Genomic DNA, 26,097 nt, shown 5'->3' with positions numbered 1-26,097 from the left:
ATGTGTTTGAAGGCAAGAACGTGTCCATTGTGATGAGCCACTTACAGCTCACGCATGTCTGAGAGATGAGAGGATTTATGACTCTTCAAAAGATACCGACTCACTGAATAAGGTAAGAAAATACAGATTGTGCAAGCACCATATGGTGATGGTTTTAAGTCCCTGTTTTTGACCGTCGGTGCCATCTCCAGTTACTTCACCTGAAAACCTTTGAGAGGAGAAAATGGAGCTGCTGCTCTATTCAGCGTGGCGGTAATCCAGAGATTAGCCTGAAAAATTCCACACTGCTGCCACACAATGGCCCATCTCACTGTCACTCAACAGGCCCGACCAGTTAGAAAAAAGCCGGGAGCATCGAGGCCGGCCAGAGTGGGCATGTTTAATGTCATTCCATTCACTGTTGTCTCTATAGCAACCGGCCATGGGTGTGTTACATTTGCATGTTAGAGGGAAGGAAAGCTGTTTATGAACGTAGATATTAAGATTGTTTAATATGAGCGCTTCATCTCTTCTGCACCGTAACTGTAACCATGGTTACGGTGTCAGGCAAAAGATGCAGGACAGGAACTGCCTTGGTTTCAAATGAACTCTGAATATCATTTAACAAACCAACTGACTGACTGATAATGGAGATGTTTATTAGCCATTTCATTGTTGTACTGTGCTTTTCTCATACATGTTGGAGATTTTGGCTATTGTTAAGGGAATCGATTCTTCAAAGGATGGTTTGGGGTCGACCAAAGACTTACCGGTCTATGCTGGAGGTCATTTTTGTAGTGTGTTCAGGGTCGCAGTTGTAGAGAGAGGACCTTTAAGCGTGAGGTAGACATTTGTACATTAACCTGGGTAATAAAAAGACAACAACAACAACAAAAAACATTTATTTAATGCAATTTAAATGTGTTTATTTAGCAGGCTTAAATCTTCTCTACTTTTACACTTCTACTGTTGTATTAGGGCTGTCATGATACCAAACATTCAGCAGTCAATACAGTTTTTCAAGGAAAAAAAAAATAATAATAATAAAATAAAGACAAAGCAGATAATGCTTGACATTTTTCAGGTATCGAACAGCAAGTTTCAGAATTAATTAGAAAACATTTAGAATAATAATAAAAAAACATCAATGTCTATTTAGTTGCATTTAGACTGAAATGTCTAAATGTAAAGACCCAATACTTTAACACACATCTGTTTTTGTTCCATCTGTTAAATTCACCATGAAAACAACATTTTTGTTAAGAAATAATTTATCCATGCACATCATTATTTTTTTTTTAATTCCCCTCCCACATGCAGCAACATCTCTTCTCTGGTGACGTGTTTGCTGGCGTGAGGGCGGGGCAACCTGTCACCCACATGGCATCACAGCAATAGCAAACCACAACCACCCAATGATCCAATCAATTCCAGGACATAAAGTCCCTTCCAACATTTTTTCTTGTTCGAGAAGTCGTTTCACTCTGATATACGTCACAATAGGGAAGAAAAGATGATGACAACTTCCTTTCTATGCCGACTTTAACATAAGACAAAATGATTGTGTTTATATACTGTTTACAGCAGAAAGAATGACAGTATTTTGTATTTGTATTTATGCCATTCTTTTTTTTTTTTTTTTTTACTAATACACTACTGGTACTTTTTACATCCTTATTTTGCACTACAGTGGTTACAATATTGCCATCTCCTGTAAGATGAATTGCTTGCATTTTTCCTCATTTGTAAGTCAATTTGGATAAAAGCGCCTGCTAAATTATTAAATTAAAATGCAACAATGTGGAATAAACACAACAATTCAATAATTCATTCAAAAGCAAACTTACCTCCAGGCCTGCTTGCTCTAAGGAAGGAAAAGAGCTTGCCACAGGATGTAGGATGAGGACAATCGGTGGGCCAGACAGAAGGTGCGTGTGAATATGAATGTTTTTGTGTGCAGGGTCAATCAGAGGATTCTGAGGTCAAGGTAGAGCAACCTGCTGTGGGTCCCTGTGGGGTGTATGTGCTTTCAGTCGGGTGCGAGACTGGAGGCACCACATGTTAGCACTAACCCCCTCCTATGAAAAAACATCTGCATTATGATCACACATTTTATATGTAATGAAAGTAGCATGTTCAACACATATTCCTTAAATCATTTTATGTTTAGGAGAAATTATGTATAATTTAAAGGGTCAGTTCACCCCAAAATATAAATTCTGTCATTAATTACTGTCGTTCCAAACCCTTAAAGGGATAGTTCACCCAAAAATGAAAATTTGATGTTTATCTGCTTACCCCCAGGGCATCCAAGATGTAGGTGACTTTTTTTCTTCAGTCGAACGCAAATTATGATTTTTAACTGCAACCGCTGCCGTCTGTCAGTCAAATAATAGCAGTGATTGGGAACTTGAACAATAAGAGTCGAAAAAACTTCCATAGACAAATCCAAATTAAACCCTGCGGCTCGTGACGGCACATTGATGTCCTAAGACACGAAACGATCGGTTTGTGCGAGAAACCGAACAGTATTTATATAATTTTTTACCTCTAATACACCACTATGTCCAACTTCGTTCAACTTCTGGTTAGTGAGGTCTGATCGCGCTCTGACAACGGAAGTGATGTCTCGCGCTCATTGAAGTATATGGGCGAGACATCACTTCCGTCATCACAAAGCGTTTTTTGACCTCACTAACAGGAAGCTGAACGAAGTTGGACATAGTGGTGTATTAGAGGTAAAAATTATATAAATAATGTTCGGTTTCTCGCACAAACCGATCGTTTCGTGTCTTAGGACATTAATGTGTCGTCACGAGCCACAGGTTTTAATTTTGATTTGTCTAAGCAAGGTTTATTCACTGTTATAGTTGAAGTTCCCATCTACTGCTATTATTTGACTGACAGACGGCAGCGGCTGCAGTTAAAAATCATAATTTGCGTTCGACTGAAGAAAAAAAAGTCACCTACATCTTGGATGCACTGGGGGTAAGCAGATAAACATCAAATTTTCATTTTTGGGTGAACTATCCCTTTAAGATCTTCGTTCATCTTTGGAACACCAATTAAGACATTTTTGATGAAATCTGAGCGGTATCTGACTCCTCCATAGACAGCAATATAATCAACACTTTCAAAGTCCAGAAAGGTATTAAAGACGTTGTTAAAACAGTCGACGTGACTACAGTGGTTCCACCTTAATTTTATGAAGCGATGAAAATACGTTTTGTGCGCAAAAACAAAACAAAAATAATGACTTTATTCAACAATATGTTCTCTTCTGTGTCATTCTCATATGTTGTTTACGTCCAGCGCTTCCAGGTTCTATGTCAGAACGGCGACTCATTATTGGCCGGCTTACATCACACGCATACGTCGTGCTGCTCACATGAATAGTGTTGGCCAATACTGAGCTGGCATTCAGACTTAAACATGGAAGCCTTCACTGTGCTTACTGCAGCAACTGCATAAGGGAAGAGACTGTTGAATAAAGTTATTTTTGTTTTGTTTTTTCGCACAAAATTTCTCTCGTCGCTTCATAAAATTAAGGTTGAACCACTGTAGTCACATGAACTGTTTTAACAATGTCTTTGGTACCTTTCTGGACATTGAAAGTGTTGATTATATTGCAGTCTATGGATATACCACTCGGATTTCATCAAAAATATCTTAATTTTTGTTCTGAAGATGAACAAAGGTCTTACGGGTGGGGAACGGCATGAGGGTGAGTATTTAATGACAGAAGTTTCATTTTTGGGTGAACTAACCCTTTAAGAAAATGTATGTCATATGAAAAAATTGTCCAGATATTAAATTAAAAAATTGTAAATCGTTCCCTTATGAATAAATATCTAAGTATAGCTGGCAAGAAACAAATTATGCAGTAATTTTATAGACAAGACAACTGAACTGTAATTTATGAAATAATTTGGGAAGATATAAACTCACTCATGTCATTATTTCTGGAATAGCAGCAACGCTCCTGAACCCCTGTAAATCTGCTCTTAAATCTGAAACAAATAGAAACAGAAATTAGTCACATAAACAACAGGCTCCTGAGAAAACGACTTCAATTACATTAGAGGAACTAGTAATATATTAGCATAACTTATGCCAAAATAAAATTGAATAAAATCACATGATTTCATAAAACTAGGCGTTCAGGTTCAAGATAAAAACATCAATTTGACCCAGCGAGCCCGGGAAGAGTCAAGACTTTGAAGTTGACCTATCAGCATGATAAACATTCTGCAATGCAGAGAAAAAAAAAAGCATAATCACTGCCCAAAATCATGGCTTACCTGACATTTAACATTTCATCCCTGGACTAACAGTTCTGTCCATCACAATATAAACTAAATAGCCTAATACTGCAGGATATTTTACCACAGATGTTGCGACGTACTGCCAAGCCTGATAGACGACTTGGCAAGACTTTCTCCACCAAAGACAAACATTCAATACTGTAAAACCAGGGCTAAAGTTCAAACATTCATAAGAGCATATTCACTGTCATCACCAGTTAACTGCAGTCCGATGTGCACTGTACCAACTAGCCAGGTCTTTAAAAAATTGATAGTTCACCTAGAAATAATATACTTAATAATTTACTTTACATTTAATTTTATTATATGAGGGGGAAAAAATTCTAAATATCTTCTTTTGTGTTCCACAGAAGAAAGAAATGCATATAGGTTTGTAAAGTTTGTTTTCTTTTAAAGTGTTTGCATGAAAATAAAATGTAAAAAAGACTAAAATAAAAAAAAAAAAGATAAAAAAAATAATAATTAAAACAAAACAAAATAAAATAAAACACAAAACAAAACAAAAAAAAAAATAAAATAAATAATAGAACAAAATTTTATTAAATAATAAAATGTATGAATGCCTCACTTCATCCAACTCAGGTAAAATAAGAACAGGCATTGGTTCTCTACTGGAAATCACCCAGCAGGAAAAAGCCATAAGAGCAAGCCGGGTGAGACATGATGAAGCTGTAGTACCCTGACAGGCTGCAAGACTTTTTTTACAGTCTATGTGCAAGACGTGCCCACTGTCCAGGGAAGTACATGTGTCATAAAGGCACACAACCCTGAGGGCAGTCTATATATAGCAGTGGTAGTGCGGTATTGCCTTCACATCATTGATATTAAGTTTCCATGTCTTGAACAGGCAGACTGTAGTGATCAACGGGCAACATATGAATAGTTATAGTCAACAGCATCCTGTTATTTTCATCATAATTTTCATCAAGCAAAAAAAAAAAAGAAAAAAAAAAACAATTTACACAACTTCACAAACAAAAGTAGCCGCTTTGACCCAGTTCAGTCTTTTAATAAGTACTGGGATCATGAAAAAAGGTGGGTCAAAGTGCGTATTCTTATCAAGATTACTACTATCAGAATACATCAGTTCACAGACTGTATATAGTCTATTGGCTAATGCCCTCAAATGCTTAACATTTAGGCTGTTTTCATGCATGGTTTGATTGTCTAGTCCAATCCAGAGTTTGATTTCATCCTATTTCCCCTGTAGGTTTCTTTTTAAACTGGATAATTTGGGACTAAATTATTTGGGCGATATGTCAGTACCATCACCAAGAACAACTGCAGCAGCTGTTAATGACTGTAACTAGCTAACAACTCTGCATATTATTATTATTATTATTATTATTATTATGATTAACATTACAAAGCTTTTAAAATGTGTTTGTACAAGAATGTCCTGGCCAAGATGGTTACTGTAAAGAAAAAAAATTACAAATAATTACACTGTAAAAAATGAATGTGATTTTAACGGTAAAATACTGTAAAAACTCTAATTGTAAATAGGTTAACAGCAAGTTCCCGTACTATATAGAGGGGAAAAACTGTAAAAGCTCTTACCAGACATTTAATGTAATTTTCACAGTAAAATGTTGTACATTTGACAATTTTTAGACATAAAAAAGAACAAATCAATGTATAATTTACAGTCAAAAACTGTAAACTGATATTCCCACAATTCCATGTGACACTCCATTTCAAGAATTTTGTTTAAAAAAAATCATATTTCTTAATAGTTTTTGTTATGTACATTAGGGTTTTATGTTACATCTTCTGTTGTTTAATGAATGTTTATTGCATTATGTAAGTGTTGTGGGTTACCATGATGGTGTTTTACACCAAAATTTACAGTTTGTTCTGTAAATGCGTTTACAGTTTTTCTGTATATTTTACGTAATTATTCTGGCAACCACAGCTGCCAAAATTATTTTGTAAAAACTACTGAATATTTTTTACAGTGTAGAATACAAATAAAATGTAATATGAAGCATCAAAAGCACAGTGAACAAAACAAAACAAAAAAACAAAACAAAAAACAATAAAAAACAATAAAATAAAAAACAAAAAACAAAAAACAATAAAATAAAAAACAAAACAAAACAAAATAAAACAAAAAAACAAAATAAAATAAAATAAAAAACAAAAAACAAAACAAAAATAAAATAAAAAACAAAACACAAAACACACACAAAAAAAAATATTGCTATCTGGGATTGCTTCCCATAAACCTTAGACCACCTTTATGATTCGCTAGTGCTCACTAAACTTCAGAAAACACACCAACCAAATGAAACAAGCTCTGACATCAAACAGACACAGATCCTCTCTAGCATTAAAGCACCCCTAAAGCTCCCAGACCAAGACACTGTTAAAACTCACATAAAGCTATTTGTTTTTTGCATACTGCAGAGAAAAGAGCCTTCTGTCAGTCACACAACACCTTAGCTCATTAGCACTCATAAAATACAGCGTAATGATTGAACACTTTACTGTCTTTGTCCTTCTGCCAGAAACAGTTGGTTGTTCTTGTTTACAAGCTTGTACTTTATGGGCATTTCAATGGTCTAGAAAAAGGATAACAGCAAAGAGATTGGCGTAATGCTAGAAGTTAGCGTGACTTATCAGCTACCACACGGTTTGAGCAAAAGTTCTGACGCTGGTTCTTTTTCGTATGACATCCACAAATGGAGCAGAACGGACACGCATACCTAAAGGCACCCACAGATTCTTATGAGCTCAAAAAAAAGTTACACACAACTGAGTCATTCTTCGATTAGAGTGGGGAGACAGAATTTGAAAAGACAAAAAAGGGCTATTTGTTTAATAATAAAATGTATTTGTATGTATTTAAATGTTGTGTCATGTGGTATTCATTAAAATAGAATCTTAAGGACATTTTGACAACTTTAGTCAAATACTTGTGCCACACTGGTAACATCAAAGACTCTAAAACATGATGAAACTGTCCAAAAATGTAAAAAAAAAAAATGATAAAAGATTAATATGAACTCCATTACACAAAGTAGTTCAAATAGAATTCCCCCTTTTCTTAAAGGAACGACGTCCATTGTTATGACACAAAAGACATAAATGTGTGAACTTTTTCTTACAATATAATAATATACATATATTTTTTAAAATATTTCCATTAAATTGTACATGTTAAATAAAATTTATATTCACAATATAACCCTTTATTTATGTTAAAAATGTTATATTTTGGCAACAACATCCCAGGATAACTCTTCGATGTTTGGTGGGAACATGCAGATTGTTACACATAAAATCTCTCCAACTTAATTAAATATTTCCAAGCAAAAATTTTACTTCTAAAAGTGTACAAATTGTTTTAACCCTATGCAAACACTTTATATTGGTATTTAAAGTTTATTTCAGCTGTTACAAAGTACAGGGACACCACAAACGAAGAATGACCCAACTGCCTATTAAATCCGGCTTCCAAAATAGGATCAAGGGTAATATCATAAACAAACGTCAAACAACATTTACTCCAGAAATGTAAATACATATCTAGATATATAAATTTACTAATTGCATTTGAATGGTTTATATATAAGCCTCATCAAATACTATAAAGCTGGAATAACAACAAAGAAGCCTCTGGGAAGAAAGTTTATTTAGTTGATTAGCTGAGTTGAATTAGCTGAAATGCACAGACGCAGTGGAGACACACTGACTCATGACGATCGATATAATACATTATGGTCCATGGTGCTCGAGGTGTGGTGACCAGATGAAAACAAGTGTGCAAATGATGCTTAATGGTAATAATGGAAATCTCAATTTGTACTATGAGTGTCTTGTCACATGCAGGTCTGGAGCTCCGGTCACGCCATGCTGCACACCAGCTATGTCCCCCTACTGATCACTACATGTGACTACTGACCCAGACAACACACAAAAAGAAAATAAACGACATACCGACCCAGCTCAGACCCAATTCAGCCACTTCTGCAACATTTAGGACAAAGAAAGAGAAAGCCAACACAAACAAGAAACACAACCAGATGCAAACTAACAGAATCCTAAATTACAATAAATGTAAATGAGGAAAGACAAAAACATAAATGAAAGACTATGAAATTTCTATTAGAATTTGGAATAGATTGAAACTTTGGGGTCAGTAAGTTGTTGTCGTTTTTTTAATAAATACTTTGATTCAACAAGGATGCATTAAACTGACCAAAAGTGACAGTAAATACATTTATAATGTTACAACATTTCTATTTTAAATAAATGCTTATTTGATTTTTCTATTCATCAAAGAATCCTGAAGAAAAGTAAATGTTTCCCCAACAATATAAAGCAGTTTTCAACATTGATAATAATAAGACTTTTTTTTTTTTTTGAGCAGCAAATCAGCATATTAGAATGATTTCTGAAGGATCATGTGACACTGAAGACTGGAGTAATGATGCTGAAAATTCAGCTTTGCATCACAGGAATAAAAACAAACAAAAACAACAAAATACATTAAAACGGTTGTTTTGAATTGTAATAATATTTCACAATATGACTCTTTTTATGACTGTATTTTTGACCAAATATGCAGCCTTGATGAACATATTTTGAACGTTGGTGTATAGGATACCAACAAAACACAAAATAAAATCTTTCTAGCATATATTCCCAATAGGACTATTGAAACGAACAGCATTAAATATCCCTGTAAAACATCAAAAGGGTTTTAAAACAAATCCGTTAGAATTTTAAAACACCCACAGCTCCTCTTGAGATTACATTAACTGTCCAGAAGCGAAACTTTAATCCGATACAATGGAGTTCTAATAAGAACTACACATATCCAATTTAAAATAGGATTCTAAGAATTAAAAATAAATACACAAACATTTTGGACAAAAACAAAATGGGAATTTTCTAACAGGATTTCTAACAAAAGAAAAATCACATTTTCTAGTAGGGGGAGACCGGGGGCAAATGTAACAGGAGGCGATTGTAACATCTCAAATTACACCAATCAGAAACAAGATAGAACCATGAAACTCATTTTGCATGTGCTCTATGGTGATCCCTCTCTGCATGCCAACGCTTCTAAATCATACTTGTTAAAGTTTTTCTACAAAAAAAAACATTTTTGAGGTATAAAAGTAATTTTTTCATCTACAGTATTTCCCTCATACTGTCTTAACCATTAATGTCTATGAAATTAAATCTGTTTTGTTTTGATGACCATTCTGTTGTCTAACATTTTATATCTTTGTCAAACAAATAGCTTTGTTGTTTCTAGCTAGCAGGGTAGCTTGTCATGGGGTGATACAGTCAGGGGCAATTGTAACACTGCATAACAATTGCCCCAGATACCATCAAAATAATGTCCAGCTTAGGACATCAAAATAGATTGATTGATAGATTACAATAATTCAAGAAAAGTGTTTTTGCCTTTCAACCTGTGGATCCATTTTACTGAGTAGGCCCTGTACATTCTCTGTTCACAGCATGCCTAGATTCAGACCAAGGAAAACAGCAAGGGCAGTTAATTAATTGTTCAGGAAAATATGGATGTAATGGATATTGAATAGTTTTAACTATATCCATATTTTTTAGAGTTTATTGTCGTCATTGGTATTTATATGAAGGTATTACATGTGTTGTTACAATTGCCCCCGCATGTAACATTTGACTTCTATTCAATCAACATTGAGATTCTAACATTGCTTGTAAAAACATTTGGTGACATAGTTACTGACATAAAAATTGTATCCAAATATTTCAAAAGGTTTTTGAGTAATGACAAGATAAGTTGTTACAAAATTTGTTACAATTGCCCCTGGTTTCCCCCCCACATATTCAAACTATTATTATTATATTATGAGCAGCAATATAATAAAATATCCTTGAAGAATATCAAAAGGAGTTTAAAGGGTTAGTTCACCCAAAAAGAAAATTCTGTCATTTATTACTCACCCTCATGTCGTTCCACACCCGTAAGACCTTTGTTAATCTTCAGAACACAAATTAAGATATTTTTGTTGAAATGCGATGACTCTGTGAGGCCGGCATAGGGAGCAATGACATTTCCTCTCTCAAGATCCATAAAGGTACTAAAAACATATTTAAATCAGTTCATGTGAGTACAGTGGTTCAATATTAATATTATAAAGTGACGAGAATATTTTTGGTGCGCCAAAAAAAACGACTTATAGTCGACTTATAGTGATGGCCAATTTCAAAACACTGCGTCATAAAGCTTCAGAGCATTATGAATCAGCATTATGAATCAGCGGTTCGGAGCACCAAAGTCACGTGATTTCAGCAGTTTGGCAGTTTGACACGCGTTCCGAATCATGATTCGACACAAAAGATTCATAACGCTCCGAAGCTTCCTGAAGCAGTGTTCTGAAATCGGCCATCACTAAATAAGTCGTTATTTTGTTTTTTTGGTGCACAAAAATATTCTCGTCGCTTTATAATATTAATATTGAACCACTGTACTCACATGAAGTACAATTTTAGTACCTCAATTTATCTTGAGAGAGGAAATGTCATTGCTGGCTATGCAGGCCTCAATGAGCCATCGGATTTCAACAAAAAATATCTTAATTTGTGTTCCAAAGATTAACAAAGGTCTTATGGGTGTGGAATGGCATGAGGGCGAGTAATAAATGACATTATTTTCATTTTGGGGTGAAGTAACCCTTTGAAGGAAATGTTTTCCTTCAACTGTCCTGGAATAAAACATAATACATCTACAATTTTATACTCTACAAAGACTACCAATACATTTCCAGGAATAAAAATAATAATAAAAAATCCTATGGGAATTTCAGTTCATCCAGGAGGATCATTTTAATGATCCAAATGATGTCGGGAATGCTCATAAGTGGATTCAGGATTGTTTAACAAAGCACACAAAAACCCTGACAGATATCATAGAAATTATTTTTTAATGTTCTACAGTGTGTTTGTGGGCTGTAAAATTAAGATATCTGTCATTTAGATGCTTTCCAGGTATGAGTTACAATAACTTAAAATGATAGTGGAGTTTCAGTTCAACAAAACAGAATTGCTTCACTTCAGGGAAAAGAAGGGAAGAGGAATCCTCTGACTCTGTGCCACAAATATTTCCTAAACACATAAAACATGTCATTTGCACATACAAAAATAGAAATCCAAAGGATTTCTTTGAATGGGGAGGCGACACAGAAAGGGGGAGGGAAGGGGAGGATTCTGGGGAAAACATGAGAAGGCCACATGTGGAGAGGCTCTGAGAACTGGAAAAGGATGTAGGATACAGTCAAATATTTTCTGTTCACCAAGATATGGAGTCAATTTCACAAAATATCTGACAAAAAGCAAGGCATGTAAAGCCGTGAAGGAGGGTACGGGAGAGAAAAAATGAGGGGGAAGGCTTGTGGGAAAAAAACATCATGGTGAAAAAGGATAAAACAAGACATAAAAGTGAAAAAACAAAAGAAAGAGGAAGTAAGGCAGTCCCCAGCATTTCCTGCATAGTGGTTGTGGCGTTTAACAGTAGGCTGAGCAATGGTTTTGTAACTGTGATGTCAGTAGATGCTTCACTGACCTGCTGACCCAGTGACCTACTTTTGCTTCTCTCGCTCACAGTTTCTCTCTTCTACTGAGACTTAATCACAGCTCAACAGGCAGCTGCAGCCAATCATGCGGCAGGCTGAGTCACCACACACTCAAAATCAGCAAATCAGGAAATCAGTTGTAGCTCACCACTAACAAACAGCCGCCAATAAAATGCTGAGGAAGAAATAAAAGGGGTTTCCAGCCAATCAAACGCAGAGTCTACAAACTTTCAGCTAACCAACCGCAAGCAGGATAAAAAGCGAACAAGATCAAGTATAAGGAAGGAAAATGTGAGAAATAGCAGAAGGAAACATGCTAACAAAACCAAATCTTTCAGGCTTCTCCTTCTAAGAGTGACATTTACCTATTCGACCAAAGTCAGCTAAACCAGATCTGCCTAAAGCACTAGGTTAAAACCAGATATAATCAAACAAGCGCATGACAAACAAACAAATTCTTCCTCCGCTCTCTCTACACACTCAAATAAATGAGGTTTCTCTCTATCACACACACCCACAACTATCCTTAGGTGCTCTATACACTATAGACTGCCCTATTTCTCAAATATTTTTTTAGCTTTTTTAGCTATTAAAGGGATAGTTTACTCAAACTAATTCTGTCATTATTTACTTACCCTCATGTTGTTTCAAACCTATATCTATGGAAGAGGATTAGGGCCAAGCAATAATAAAAAAATAAAACCATCTTGAGATTAAAGTCGTTAAATTTCGAGAAAAAAGGTCAAAATAAAATGTTGAGATTAAACTCATTAAATTACGAGAAAAAACTCGTTAAATTTCGAGAAAAAAGTTGAGATAAAATGTTGAGAATAAACTCGTTAAATTTCGAGAAAAAAGTTGAGATAAAATGTTGAGAATAAACTTGTTAAATTACGAGAAAAAACTCGTTAAATTTCGAGAAAAAAGTTGAGATAAAATGTTGAGAATAAAGTCATTAAATTACGAGAAAAAAGTCGTTAGATTATGAGAACAAATTTGTTAAATTATGAGAAAAAAGTCGTTAAATTTAGAGAAAAAGTCGTTAAATTATGAGAACAAATTCATAATTTAACAACTTTTTCTCATAATTTAATGAGTTTATTCTCAACATTTTATTTTTAAAAATTTAACGACATTTTTCTCATAATTTAACGCATTTGTTCTCGTAATTTAATGACTTTATTCACAACATTTTATTTCGACTTTTTTTCTCGAAATGTAATTTAATTACATTTAAACAACTTCAATCTCGTGATGGTTTTATTTTTTATTATTGCTTGGCCCTTATCCTCTTCCATATATATCACTCTGTTTCTTGTGTAAAACATAAAAGGAGATATTTATAAGTATGTCCAAGCTGCACTTACTCTTATCACTCAATGTATAATCAAAATGCACTTGTAATTGTAATAAAGCGATTGCGTGTGTGAATTAATCATACCGTCTCTATATTAATTGTGAAGCTGTGGGTTGTCAATAATTACTTAAAAAGTAGAAAAATATATGCTATAATTACTTTTGAGTTTCTAAGCTACTTTAGTGATAAATCACAGGACAGCGCTGACAACTTTCTGCTCCTCAGTGGGCGCGATCTTCACGTTTTGTGCAGCTAATGTTACTGTTTGTACGAGTGTTCCTGTCACAATGCAGCTGCGCGAGCACGGTAGCTCGATATAATAATACACATCCGATCGTCTAAATCACTTGAATGTCTATACCGGCAAACCTTAAAACAAATACAACTGACAAAGTTTAGTGAAGACGCTCGACACTGTGTGTTGACTCTGCGTTCACCTCTGTGTTGACTGGACGGGGCAGAGTCACGTGGCTACACATGTGGTAGTATGTTTTTAAGCGAGAAGTATTAACAGGATTAAAAAACGAAATAACCGAAATGGGAAAATTATGTCGGTTAGAGGTTCTGAATTTCGGTTTCGATTACTTTTCGATTAATCGTCCAGCCCTACCCAGCCCTAATAATTTTAGTAGGGATGCATGATATATCGGCCACCATAGTGGCATCAGGTATATGATCATTTTTAATTTTATCATTATCGTCCCGATAAGAAAATTTGGCTGATATATTATAGCCAATAAATAATGGATTATTTCCTTCAGCTGAGATAGTCATGATAGTCTTGAATTGCTTGAAATATGATTGAAATCACTCTGAAAAGGAAAATACAGTTAAAAGTGCAATATGCAAAATTGTCTGTCCGCTAGAGGTCGCTAGAGGTTGCTTGGGACATGTGGTCTTCACATCACAGCCGGTATAAAATAATCAGGATAGGACTCAGGAAGAAATCATGTTCATGGATGCAATTATTAACGTTATTGTAGTATGAAGCAGAGCAGGACCGAGTGTTGTGGGAGCTGAACGAGGCCGCTGGAGCGATTGCGCAACACATGCCTCACGGGCAGCGGAACTTTATTAATGACAGTCGCCGGCGCGGCTTCTGCTTTTCCAGTCATGAGTATGAGGTAACGCAGCACTGTTTATCAGATACATTTGAGTGTGTTGAAAATGTTTTAACGTTACACGGTGTGTTCGCTCAGCGGCTGATGTGAGACACACTGTAGTAAGATAGATTGATTTTAAAACATTATTTTAAATGCTGAATGGCTTGTGTTGATAAATGGCTTGGAATTAATTTTAAAACGCATGATGGAGAAAATGCTGTATTACTGTTACTAAAAATAAAGCTGCATCTGATTATGCTATGTTAGCTACTTCACAAAATAGTGTTTTTCTCTGAGGCATGGTAAAGCATGGTACTCGCAAAAAAATCAAGAAAATTAGATTTAAACAATAAGACTAAACGTGTTGAGCTATATAAAAATAATTAGTTTTTCTGTCTATAAATATATCAAAACTGTTGTTCCCTTGTCTGGTAAAACATGTAAATATTAAAGCGTCTTTGGTGTTCTGCAAAATAAAATCGGAAACTGAGGGCAACGTGAGTATGACGCAATTGACAGGCGGCGACTCACACGTCCCGGAGCCTTGGTTAAAACTGCAATTTTCTAACAATTTCCAAATAGTTGCAAACAATTGGGATATTGTAAGTTCTCAAGTGAACAAAATATATATAACACTGGCCTAGTAGTTTTTGGATATTTTACTGCTAAATTCTTACATATTGTACCTTTAAGGGCAACATGTGCAGAGCAAATCTGTCATTCAGGCTACATAAAATTATAATGAGAACATGACTGTAAAAGAATGTTGTGAAATATTTGCGTGCCTGTGTTTTGGCGTGTTGTTACGGGAAGAGCATATCCACCACAGAGTTACACCATGACTAGCACAGTCAAGTTTGCTTGTGCATTCACAGCCTTGTGCAACTAAGTTGTAAAATTATGTTTATTGCATTTCATGAGTTAATTACTCACTAACAAGGCGCTTCAGTTTACAAACTGTAAACTATACTATTAATTTTAGATGTTTCTTTTAAAAAAAAAATTAAAAATCGACATAATAACTAGCACTTTTATTTTTCTAGTATTATTTACATCAACAATATGGTTTAACTAAAATCATTTCATTACTGTCCGTGAGGCTATTCCATTTTATTTACCCACAGCACATGCATTTTGATTACTTATACTGATTATTTATACTGTATGACGGTTGAGGAGAGAGAATAAGCAAGAGGGAGATTTAAAAATAATAATAATAAAAAAAAAACTGCAGAATGAGAGATGGGACACAATACAAAAGAGCTCAAAAGAATATCACTGGAATGAAGGTTTATGCCTGGGCAAGTGCTTTAGGACCCGTGTTTATATTATAAAAGCTTTCCAGTGCTGAAGAGAGCTAAGTGGGAAGGCCTGAAAACAGACGTGGAGGCTGCTTTGATTACTTCTCGTGTAACACTGGGTTTTGATTGTCTGGAGCTGCTGTACTGTTGGCGACTAACAACAAACTGTTGTTTGTATTTACTCTTGTGTACTGTACGTTCATTTTTTTGTGCTTCCTTGTCGCTCGTTCATCATCTGTGCTTTATTTTTCGTGAAGCATTTTGTTGCGTGTCAGCTGTGATAAACAGACATCCACTCGCATTGCATGTTTTACTAAGTTTTCTAAAAGTTTCTAACAGTTTCAGTTTAGTGATTACAGCACTGGTCGCATTCCTGTATCTCAACAGAGCATATGGCACAAGCAACCTAAAGCTTGTGGATTCAATTCTTGGGAAATGTATGAACTGATAAAATGTATACCTGGAATGCAATGCAAATGTCTTCGGTTAAAAGCGTCTGAAATTGTAACGCATAACGACATGTGTCGCAACATGTATTAAGATACCTAAAACTTTTTTTGTGTTTTACACAAGACATTTTTTTGTAAGTTTTTCCTTAAACTCTGTCTCATTTCAACACACTTAATCACCCACATTACTAACTGTATCCAGTCAAGATAACCAAACATGGCTTTTTCTGTTCCGTTCCTGTTCATTCTTTTTATTTTTTTCCATCACACAGTCTGCTTTCCATTTTTTAATAAATTCATGCAAGGTGCCTACACATTCTCACTCTCTCTTTTCTCCCTTCTCTCAGTCAAATCGAGTCTCTACAGGCTCGCTGTGTGTGTGTTCTCTCAGATGTAGGTCAGTAAAGCTCTGAGGATGTGAGTCACTCCAGCATGGATCTTCGGTGCAGCTCTGCACGCACGGAGACGCCGGCATGACAACGGTGCCCATCGGCAATGCCATAGCAACCACTCTCACCAAGCAGGGTAAAAATAGATGTGCTGAATTCCTCCACTGCAGAGTTTCCCTCTCATATTCTCTCTCTCTCAGCATTTTCTCCATTACTCATGCAGCAATCTACACAATCATCTAGAAACGCTCTTCAAAAGAGGTTCTTTGCTATTTGTGAAATGTATGGCTACCTGGATTAATCACAAAAATAAAACAAACAACCAGCTGAAACACAGATATTGGTTAGATTTATACTTTTCCTCACAACATATGACCACAGCTGAAAAAAACGATTAATGTGCACTGAAATCATGAGGAAACCCTTATGCCCAAATCTGCTGCGCAGTGATTCCCATGCTTAGGTATGTAGACAGGGTTTCCATTTATAGCGCTGCTCTCCTCTGCCCTTTATAAAGTCCACTTTAACACCATTTTCCCTGGAAACATGTGGATGTTCTTTTCTAGTGACATTGCGTTATCTTTAGGTGTAGTTATCGTATAGATAAGATTGGTTAAATTGTCAACACAGTGCAGTAAGCAAGCCATATTTCTCCTTATCATCCTGAAACAACTTCCCTCCTAAAAATCTGAAAAGGCAAGGGATTTCTCACTCACTCAGTGCAAACCCCATTTACGTCACACCTCTGGACGTCTTTTATAAAATCAAATCAAATCAAATCAAATCAAATAAATTAAAATCAAATAAATTAAAATCAAATAAATTAAAATCAAATAAATCAAAATGAAATGAAATGAAATGAAATGAAATGAAATGAAATGAAATGAAATGAAATGAAATGAAATGAAATAAAATAAAATAAAATAAATGCACTACAGATCTGGGCAAGGCTGATGTTGTTGATAATGATGACAATGACAGTGATGAAGATGATGATAATAAAAAATAATTCTGAAGACATTCTGAATTTAATTTACAGCAAAAATCAAAAGCTTTATTTTATTTTTCTTATCTAAAATTATTTATACATTTTATTTAAAAAATATTTCTATAATTATATATGTTATTAAAATAAAACAAAACAAAAACGTTTGGTTTTTGCAGCAAATTAAATTCAGAATGTCTTCAATTATCATTTCCACCGTCGTCGTCATCGTCATCATCATCATCATCATCATCATCATCAAAAAAAAAAAAATCCTATTAGATATAAAATTATACAAATAAATTAATAAATATTTTTAGATAAAATAAAAAAATAAAACTTTTGATTTTTACAGCAAATTAAAATCAGACTATCTTCAGAATTATTATTATCACCTTTGTCGACAATCGTCGTCGACGACGACGACGACGACAACAACGTCTTCAATTACCAAAACTGATGTAACTAGAATTATCAAAATAAAAAATTCAATCATATATATATAAATATACATATATATTTTTAATAAAATATTTATAGATAAAAATAATAATATAGTAATAATAATAGTACATTATTATTATAATTATTATTATTATTATTATTAATTGTGATTTAAACAAATATTTATAATTGGAATTTTAAATAAACTTAATTCTGGTTTTTGAAAAACAAACACTATGCAGCACAAAACATTACAGAAATGATGTGATACGCTGCAAAAAGGGCATGGAGAGCACATCTGCTACTGCACATATACTAGGAAAAGGTGTGCTCACACTGCGAACAAACATGCGCCTTCAGATAAGTTCAACAGTCAAGGACAAAAAAGGCTAAAAGAAGCTACAACATTGTGAGAATGAGATGCAACAGAATAAAGTGTGACAAATCGTTTTGACCCCTGTATTTTTATCTAGAGTGGCTGGTGAGCGTAAACAAAATTGAATGCAGAAGCTTTACCAAAAATTCCAAAATTCAGCAAAAATATGTATCCCTACGCTCTTGCTGAAAACATGAGATGCATCGAGAATTGCTTTTCACAAACATGTTGATGGGTATGGTAGTTGAAATGGTGATGATAGTATTAGTGACAGAGCAAAAGTGGCACTTCAAAGACAGGCTGGGATTGCCGTCTGTGTCAAACGCTCTCACAGGGCGGGAGCGGGGATGACTGCAACACCGTTACCATGGCGATCAATCCATAAGCAACCACGGTCGACATTTAAAACCAGTCATGGCTTAGACACACACACACAGGGAAGTGAAGATCCACACAAACACAAGCAAATTTTAGTCTAGCTTAGTGACAATACATTCACATACTGTACAATCCAAACCAAAGCATTAATTCGGATCAAACAATGCTCATCTTTTACACACGGCGAATAACGCTACTAATATACATGCTCTCTTACAAGAGAGATGACACACAGTTTAAGCAGAAACAAATTAACAGTACATTTTATGGAGGGAAATCACGCTTACTTTTCATTCTACAGCCCTACACACAAATGTCAGGGTGACAGTGAAGTGATGAAGCAGTAAACACATCTATTTAATGGGTTCTCTAAAATCCAAACACAGCGGAGAGGTGTTTATATAAAAAGTGCCAACACTTCAGGCATAAAACAATGCACTGTCACTCCCAGAAACCTCTGCACACATTTTCCACACTGCACTCAATAAATCAGACATATTAAAGGGTCGTGATCCAAAAATACTGAATATATTTTAAATCGCTTTATAAGACCTCAGGATCAGTAGGTATTCATTTTGTGTTGCTTGTGTCTGCTTAAAATCATAGTGTTCTACTGAAGAAAGAAAGTCACCTACATCTTGGATGGCCTGAGGGTGAGTAAACTAACAGTTTTGGGTGAACTACTCATTATTTGTTAGTTCAGCCAAAAATGAAAATTCTGTCATTAATTACTCACCCTCATGTCGTTCCAAACCAGTAAGACTTTTATTCGTCTTCAGAAAACAAATGAAGATCTTTTTAAATAAATTCTAGAGTTTTTCTTTACCTCCATTGACAGCCAACGCAACTACTACTTTTAAGCCCCAGAAAGGCAGTAAAGACATCAGTAATCCATGTGACTCCAGTGGTTTAACTTAAAGGGATAGTTCACCCAAAAATGAAAATTCTGTCATCATTTACTCATCCTCAGGTTGTTCCAAATCTGTATAAATGTATTTGTTCTGTTGAACCAAAAAGGAAGATATTTTGAAGAATGTGGGAAACTGAACAGTTCTGGGGCACCATTGACTTCCATAGTATTTTTTTTTTCTACTATGGAAGTCAATGGTGCCCCAAAGCAGCCTGGTCACAAAATTTCTTCAAAATATCTTCCTTTGTGTTCAAAAGAACAAAAAAATTTATACAGGTTTGGAACAACTTGAGGGTGAGACAGAATTTTCATTTTTGGGTGAACCATCCCTTTAAATTTTATGAAGCGATCTACATAATTTACCACTTTATTTACAAAATATGAATCTCCAACACACGTTCACGCAAAGTCTGTTTTCCCGTCAACAATACACATGCATTGTGGTGCTCTCGTGAACACGCGATGGAGATTAATATTTTGTTAATAAAGTGGTATATTATGCTTTTTTGAGCAAACGAAGCACTCGCTTCACATGGATCACTTTTATGATGTCTTTACTACCTTTCTGGGGTTTGAAAGTGGTAGTTGCGTAGGCTGTCAATAGAGGGACAGAAAACTCTCAGATTTCATTAAAAAGATCATTTGTGATCCGAAGATGAACAATAGTCTTACAGGTTTGGAACAACATGAGGGAGAGTAATTAAAGGTGCTAAAGAGGATGTTTTGTTTTATACATTTTTGCAATATTACTTGAAACTCTTTACTAACTGATAAAAGACTATTTATTAGGTGCACTGAAAGGAATAATATTAATATACATCAGCTGTGCACGAGGTAGAGCCTTAAAAACATCAGCCAATCGTTTACGCGATCATTGTATAAACGATTGGCCCTCTGGCTTGTCAATCGCTGCCGTGACGTTCCTTGTGAGAGACGAGTGCGGCTGCGCGCTCCAGTAACTTTCCACACTCCACAGGCGCCGCATGCAATGTTTCTGTCAGGAGACAGGAGTAACAACTGCAGATTATGAGTTACCTGCAGTGAGTCTGACATAATGAATCCACTAACACGACACAGCGAATGCCGGTGGTAAACACTCGTGTTCCAATACTCGTGCACGAGTTTTGGGAGGCGTTCCCTTGAAATGAGCTGTGAAGGAGGGGGGTTGTTCTCACGCATGTGCTCATTTCAAAAACTCACTAACAGTCTTTGGATTCTCAGTCGATGAAAAAATCCTCTCTATCACCTTTAATGACAGAATTTTCATTTTGGGTGAACTAACCCTTTAAAATTTTTCTACTGTACATTATAATGTTGTAATGCCTAAATTCACTTATAGCACAAAATAGCATAGAATTTTAATATCAGTCATTTATTGGTCATAACATGAATGCAATTTTTGGCTTATTGGTGTGTTATGTTATTGATATTTTAATGCAGTCACTGCATCAATATAGGCTTACCAACTTTTAGAAAAAAATAAATACAAGAAAATAAAGACAAGAAAATGCTTCCCATATTCCTATTGGCTGGAAAATTGATTTGCCACTTGGGAGAAGCTAGTCAAATAAGGCAGATGCCCATATAGACGAGTTGCATTTACTTTGTGAACAATCAGTTTCGTAAGAATTTATCAAAGGTTTAACTTCCACAACATTACAAGAAAAACATGTTCAACTGTGTCAAGGACGTACACTCTTGTCATTTTGACCACTTGAGTACCTAATACATGCACCTCATGATAAAGGCAAGTTCTGGATGCACTATATTGGTCTATGTATCATTTATACACTTTTGGACATCGCATCCGTTAGTGCACACGAACATTACATTTTTAAAATGTTGCCAAGATAAAAATAGTTTATCTAAAAGACTTGTGTCTTCTGTTCAGACACAAATTGCCACTCCCTTTTATCCCAAACGAATTGCAAAGTACCGTGTACAATGCCACAAAAAAACGAATAAAATAAAATAAAATAAGCATCCATTTGACAGTGTATAGATGCTGGACTTTTCAAGCTTAAATATAAGCTGTGTTGTGTTTTTCATTATCAATTATTGTTGTTATTTCCAAGTACTCATGGCCATCGCTAATCTCTGTGCCGATTATCTGTCCTGCACGTGATAATCACCAACTAAAGGTCATTTTTGTTTCACTTTATGCCACCACACCCTGATTTCCCAGGGTTAAGAGTCCCTTCTGTGGGCTTGCAGTCAACCTCAAGCCCCTGTGCCTGGATCTCACAAAAGCTCCCTTTGTTAGTATGAATGTCCAGCAGTCTCCAGACAGGAAAATGTCTGAGCAATACTGCTTTCCACTGGCAGGGCCTCACGACGCCACTGGCAGGGCCCCATGGTGCAGCTGGCAGGAGGCCCCACGGTGAAGTTGCTGCGGCTGTTGGTCTGGTCTTTCAGAGGAACGGCGAGAAGCCAACCGCTGGCACTGACGCCAAGTGGGTCAGCTCTGATCCCAGCCAGAGGGAGGCAGTGAGCACGGGAGAATGGAATAAGGATTAGAGGCAAAATAAGGTGACTTATAAAGATGTCAAAACTGTTCATTAAAACAGATTTGCTGGAACTTACACAGAAGATCGGGGTCTGTTTATGCAGGTGATGGATTGATTCACCTCTATGAGCATCTGGACTGGCATACTAAGCTAGTGCCTCAAAAACAGAATCGGAAACAGGTTTCCCAAACATTCCCCCCATCTGCTATTGGTCAAATAGATTGTCCCGATCCAATCTCACACCATTGGTGGAGCAATGAAGTGTTCAGCTGGTTGGTATACTCAAAAATGGCAATGTTTTGATACCGTCACAAAGTTTAACACTTTTCAGGTAGATTTTGAAACAGTGCATATTTTAATGCTTACAGACTTTCACAGTTCACTTTTAAAAATGAGAAACGTCGTCTTCGTAACCAACTGAAATATGTATAAGTAGATGTCCTAAAATTACTAAAACTTAAAATTAAAATTAAAAAAATGACAAGTAATAAAAGTGACAAAAAGATAATTCAAAATATTAATTAATATTAATTTTAATAGTAAAACAACATTAGACATTGTGTTATTCAGTTTAAAGGTCTCACGTGTGTACCTGTTTGCTTCTATTTATTGTTATAGCCAAGCTCACGTGAGCCTCTCCCAGTCTAAAGGCGGCTGATTGTGTCCACAGGTCAAACGTAGACAAACATACTATTTCCTCTCCCTTACTCACTTGTTACACCTGAATGATTTAGAAAACACACAAAAACTGCACAATCATGCAAATACATAAACAATAGGCACCAAGAGGAGCTGAATAACCCACTAATAATTTATAATTACCATATTTAACGCATCAAAAATCAAGCAAAATGAAGAATGATACACAAAATAATTACTAGGCCAATTTGTCAGCACAAACGCATGAAAACAAACATTATAAAGATTTTCAAGCACCACATTTACAGTTGTAATCCATTACGTTCTCTCCTCCCACTTTTCTCAGAAGTAACTATAATATAACTATGGTAATATACACAAACACCATATATAAACACACACAAGATTTGAATGGAAAGAAAACTGCCTGATTCAGCTACTGGTTTTATTGTTTTAAGTTATTAATAATTAAGAATAAAGCAACCACTAGACGAATCAAACAGTTTTATCTCCCTTCAAATCTTCAGAATCAGACTTTCCTCAAAAATGCGACCTACAGTTTCTGAGCTGAAATGACTCAAATGAACAAAATTTCAGAATTTCAGATAAATATGAAAAAGCAAAAACAGGGCATTCTTCAGTTGCTTTGGATAAGAATGTCTACTAAATTAATCAAAAGTTAAGTACTTAAATTAAAATGTGTAATTAAATGATTAATAATTAAATTATGCAAAAAGAGCACAAGAATGTTAAATGCAAGTTAATATCTTAACTAATTGACATTTCAAAAAATGACTCAAAAAAAAAAAATAAAAAAAATATGTGTGTGTGTGTGTGTCATTCTGATTCCTACTAATGAGCTCTAAAATACTTTTTATCCTTAACATGCTAAGAAATACATATACAGGGAGCAAAACAACAAAAACAAGAGAATGAAGCACTACACTGAATCTAAACATTTACATTTACTCATATGGCTTATACTTTCACCATTTATTTTTTTAACAACTTCCAATTGGAGGACTAATTGGATGACAAAAGTGTTCCTCCACATTTTTGAGCATATGTAATTGAATCGTCTAAAATGTCAAACCACAGGATGCTCTATGTTTGGCCATTAATTGGTGCAGTCGCAATGATACTTTTTTTTAATACAACAGAACCCTACACTTTAATCAGGTATTAACAAAATTTGTCATATTTTAACAGTTGGAAAAGGTTGTTAATGAACAATATATCCTGAAGACATGTACGTTTAGGGGCAGTTCACAGAGAATGTGTTTTTTTAATTAAAATTAAACCTTAAATGCATACCTCAGGTCTTTATCGACTCGGGACATCATTCACTTCCCTCCTTCTCATTAATTTTTTAAAGTTAGACATCAACCTTCTTAGTATTCCTCAATCAATTCATTATGAACAATATAACAAGAAAAATATCATAAAATTATAAAAGAATGCCTATTTACCTATTCATTTTTTGTAAAAAATTGTATGGGGTCGCTAACGACCCGAGGTGTGTATCAGTGTACATATTTTTTTTTTCTGCACAACAATAATTCAACCTTTAATGTCAGAATAAGCGCAGTTCACAAGGTGGCAATGTCTGACAAACAATGATGAAGTGACGTTTCATTTAGACAGAAAACGAAAGAATAGGCAAAACATGAAATGGCTCAGCGATTTACTGCAGAGGAAGTACTGAATGCAATCAAATATGAGTGTCTTTGTCACTGATGCAGGATCTGGTGAAGCTATCAGTGATCAAAATATTGATTTTGAAGACAGTTTTGAGAATATGTTTGAGATCACGAATGGGCTCATATTCGTGATCGCAAACATTCTCAAAACTTGAATTTGCTGAACGTACTGGGAAATGAGCTCTATATAAAAATAATCTATCATTTAATGTTAATTAAATTATATAAAGAAAGCGATCAAAGAAAACTCTGCTATTGTTGGAGCAGCGCGTGCTGAAGCTGTCAATCAAACAGTGCGGATTTATCAGTGACTGACGCACAAAACTCCCGTTTTATTCAACAAATCTTTTAGTTATATCGCGTTTGCAATGTTAGTGAAGATGAAAGCATTTGTTAGTGTACAGAAATTAAGTTGCAATGACGAGATCACTGCTTTCATGCGCTCAACATGTCTGTGATCGACTACACAGTGTTCATCTCTGCAACTTTTCATGCCACGATCTGAATATAATGTCATAGATCTACAAATGTAATGCAACACTTTTCACGATTAGATAACCTTGAGAGCTGTAATAGTAAAAAATGTGCTAAAAGAGAGTGTAATACTTGGCTATTTCAAATGGAAAGATGTTAGCCAATTACAGCAGTGGGCGTTTACACTGAAGTCTCACAGCAGACACGCCCCTTAAAACGGAGCGTTCAAATCAGAGAGCTAAAATCAGGGTAGGAAAAATGCCTTTTATTTATAAATTATGACAATTTTGGATGTAAAAAGCATACTAACATTATAAGTGCACCCCAGGAAACATTATAAAAACAATAAACCAACGTAGTTCATGACCCCTTTAAATAAGGATACTTGTCTTACACAAAAGCATCGATTCGCTTCAGAAGGCCTTTATTAACCCCGTGGAGTCATATGTATTCATTTATTTATTTATTTTTTTAATGGATGGATGCATTTTTTTGTCTTCAAAATGTGGGCAGCCATTCACAACAATTATAAACCTTGGAGGACAAAGGATATTTTTAAATATATCTCAGATTGTGTTCATCTGATAGAAGATAGTGATATACACCTAGGATGGCTTGAGGATGAGTAAATTTGGAATAATTTTTCATTTTTGGGTGAACTATCCCTTTAATGTACAACAATACTGAGGTGCAAATAGTAACTGACACTATTTAAGTGTAAATAGCATATAACTACTATTTATACTTATTGCAAAGGAAATACTGTTACTTTTACATAGTGTAAATAGAATCTATGGCTATTTTCATGTAGTCTAAATAGCACATCGCTAAGAAAATGATTCTATTGTCACTTAGTGTAAAAGAATCTATTGCTATTTAAACTCAGTGTAAATAGCATCTATCGCTAAGAAAATATGCTACTTTAACTTACTGCAAATAGCTGCTGCCTTTGTTTTCCCCCACAGTGGTCAGAAGCGTTCAAAGAACCGTTAGCATACTGTATTCCCAGGCAACACTTACAATATCCTGCAGGTCTTTAGTGACCAGAATATAAAATTAGCATTCAGCTGACAGGCTTGCTTTAGATGCCACAGACATGAAGGCCTGTCGTCAGCAAAGCCACGCCATCCTCGGAGTAAAAATACAGTTTTGTGGATTCAAAAACGACACGCTGCATTTTTATGAAGGGCAGGCGATTTCTGCCGAG

At 35.1% G+C, this 26,097-nt stretch overlaps 1 protein-coding gene across 4 annotated transcripts in view; it reads right to left on the bottom strand.

Moving 5' to 3' along the window:
* Window positions 1-26,097, bottom strand: part of clocka (clock circadian regulator a) — an 81,998-nt gene that overhangs the window by 36,973 nt on the left and 18,928 nt on the right. For all 4 annotated transcript variants that reach the window (XM_067383659.1, XM_067383662.1, XM_067383663.1 and 1 more), the window contains exons 3-5: window positions 3,928-3,989; window positions 1,827-2,057; window positions 750-842 (exon numbers count right to left, since the gene is read on the bottom strand). In XM_067383659.1, the coding sequence (XP_067239760.1) occupies window positions 750-769 (20 nt within the window). In that variant the 5' untranslated portion in view covers window positions 770-842; window positions 1,827-2,057; window positions 3,928-3,989. The remainder of the gene's footprint in view (window positions 1-749; window positions 843-1,826; window positions 2,058-3,927; window positions 3,990-26,097) is intronic.

This window comes from Chanodichthys erythropterus, chromosome 4 (assembly GCF_024489055.1).
Source record: "Chanodichthys erythropterus isolate Z2021 chromosome 4, ASM2448905v1, whole genome shotgun sequence".
In the NCBI taxonomy this organism is placed as follows: Eukaryota; Metazoa; Chordata; class Actinopteri; order Cypriniformes; family Xenocyprididae; genus Chanodichthys; species Chanodichthys erythropterus.
This window is presented reverse-complemented; position numbering and strand designations above follow the sequence as displayed.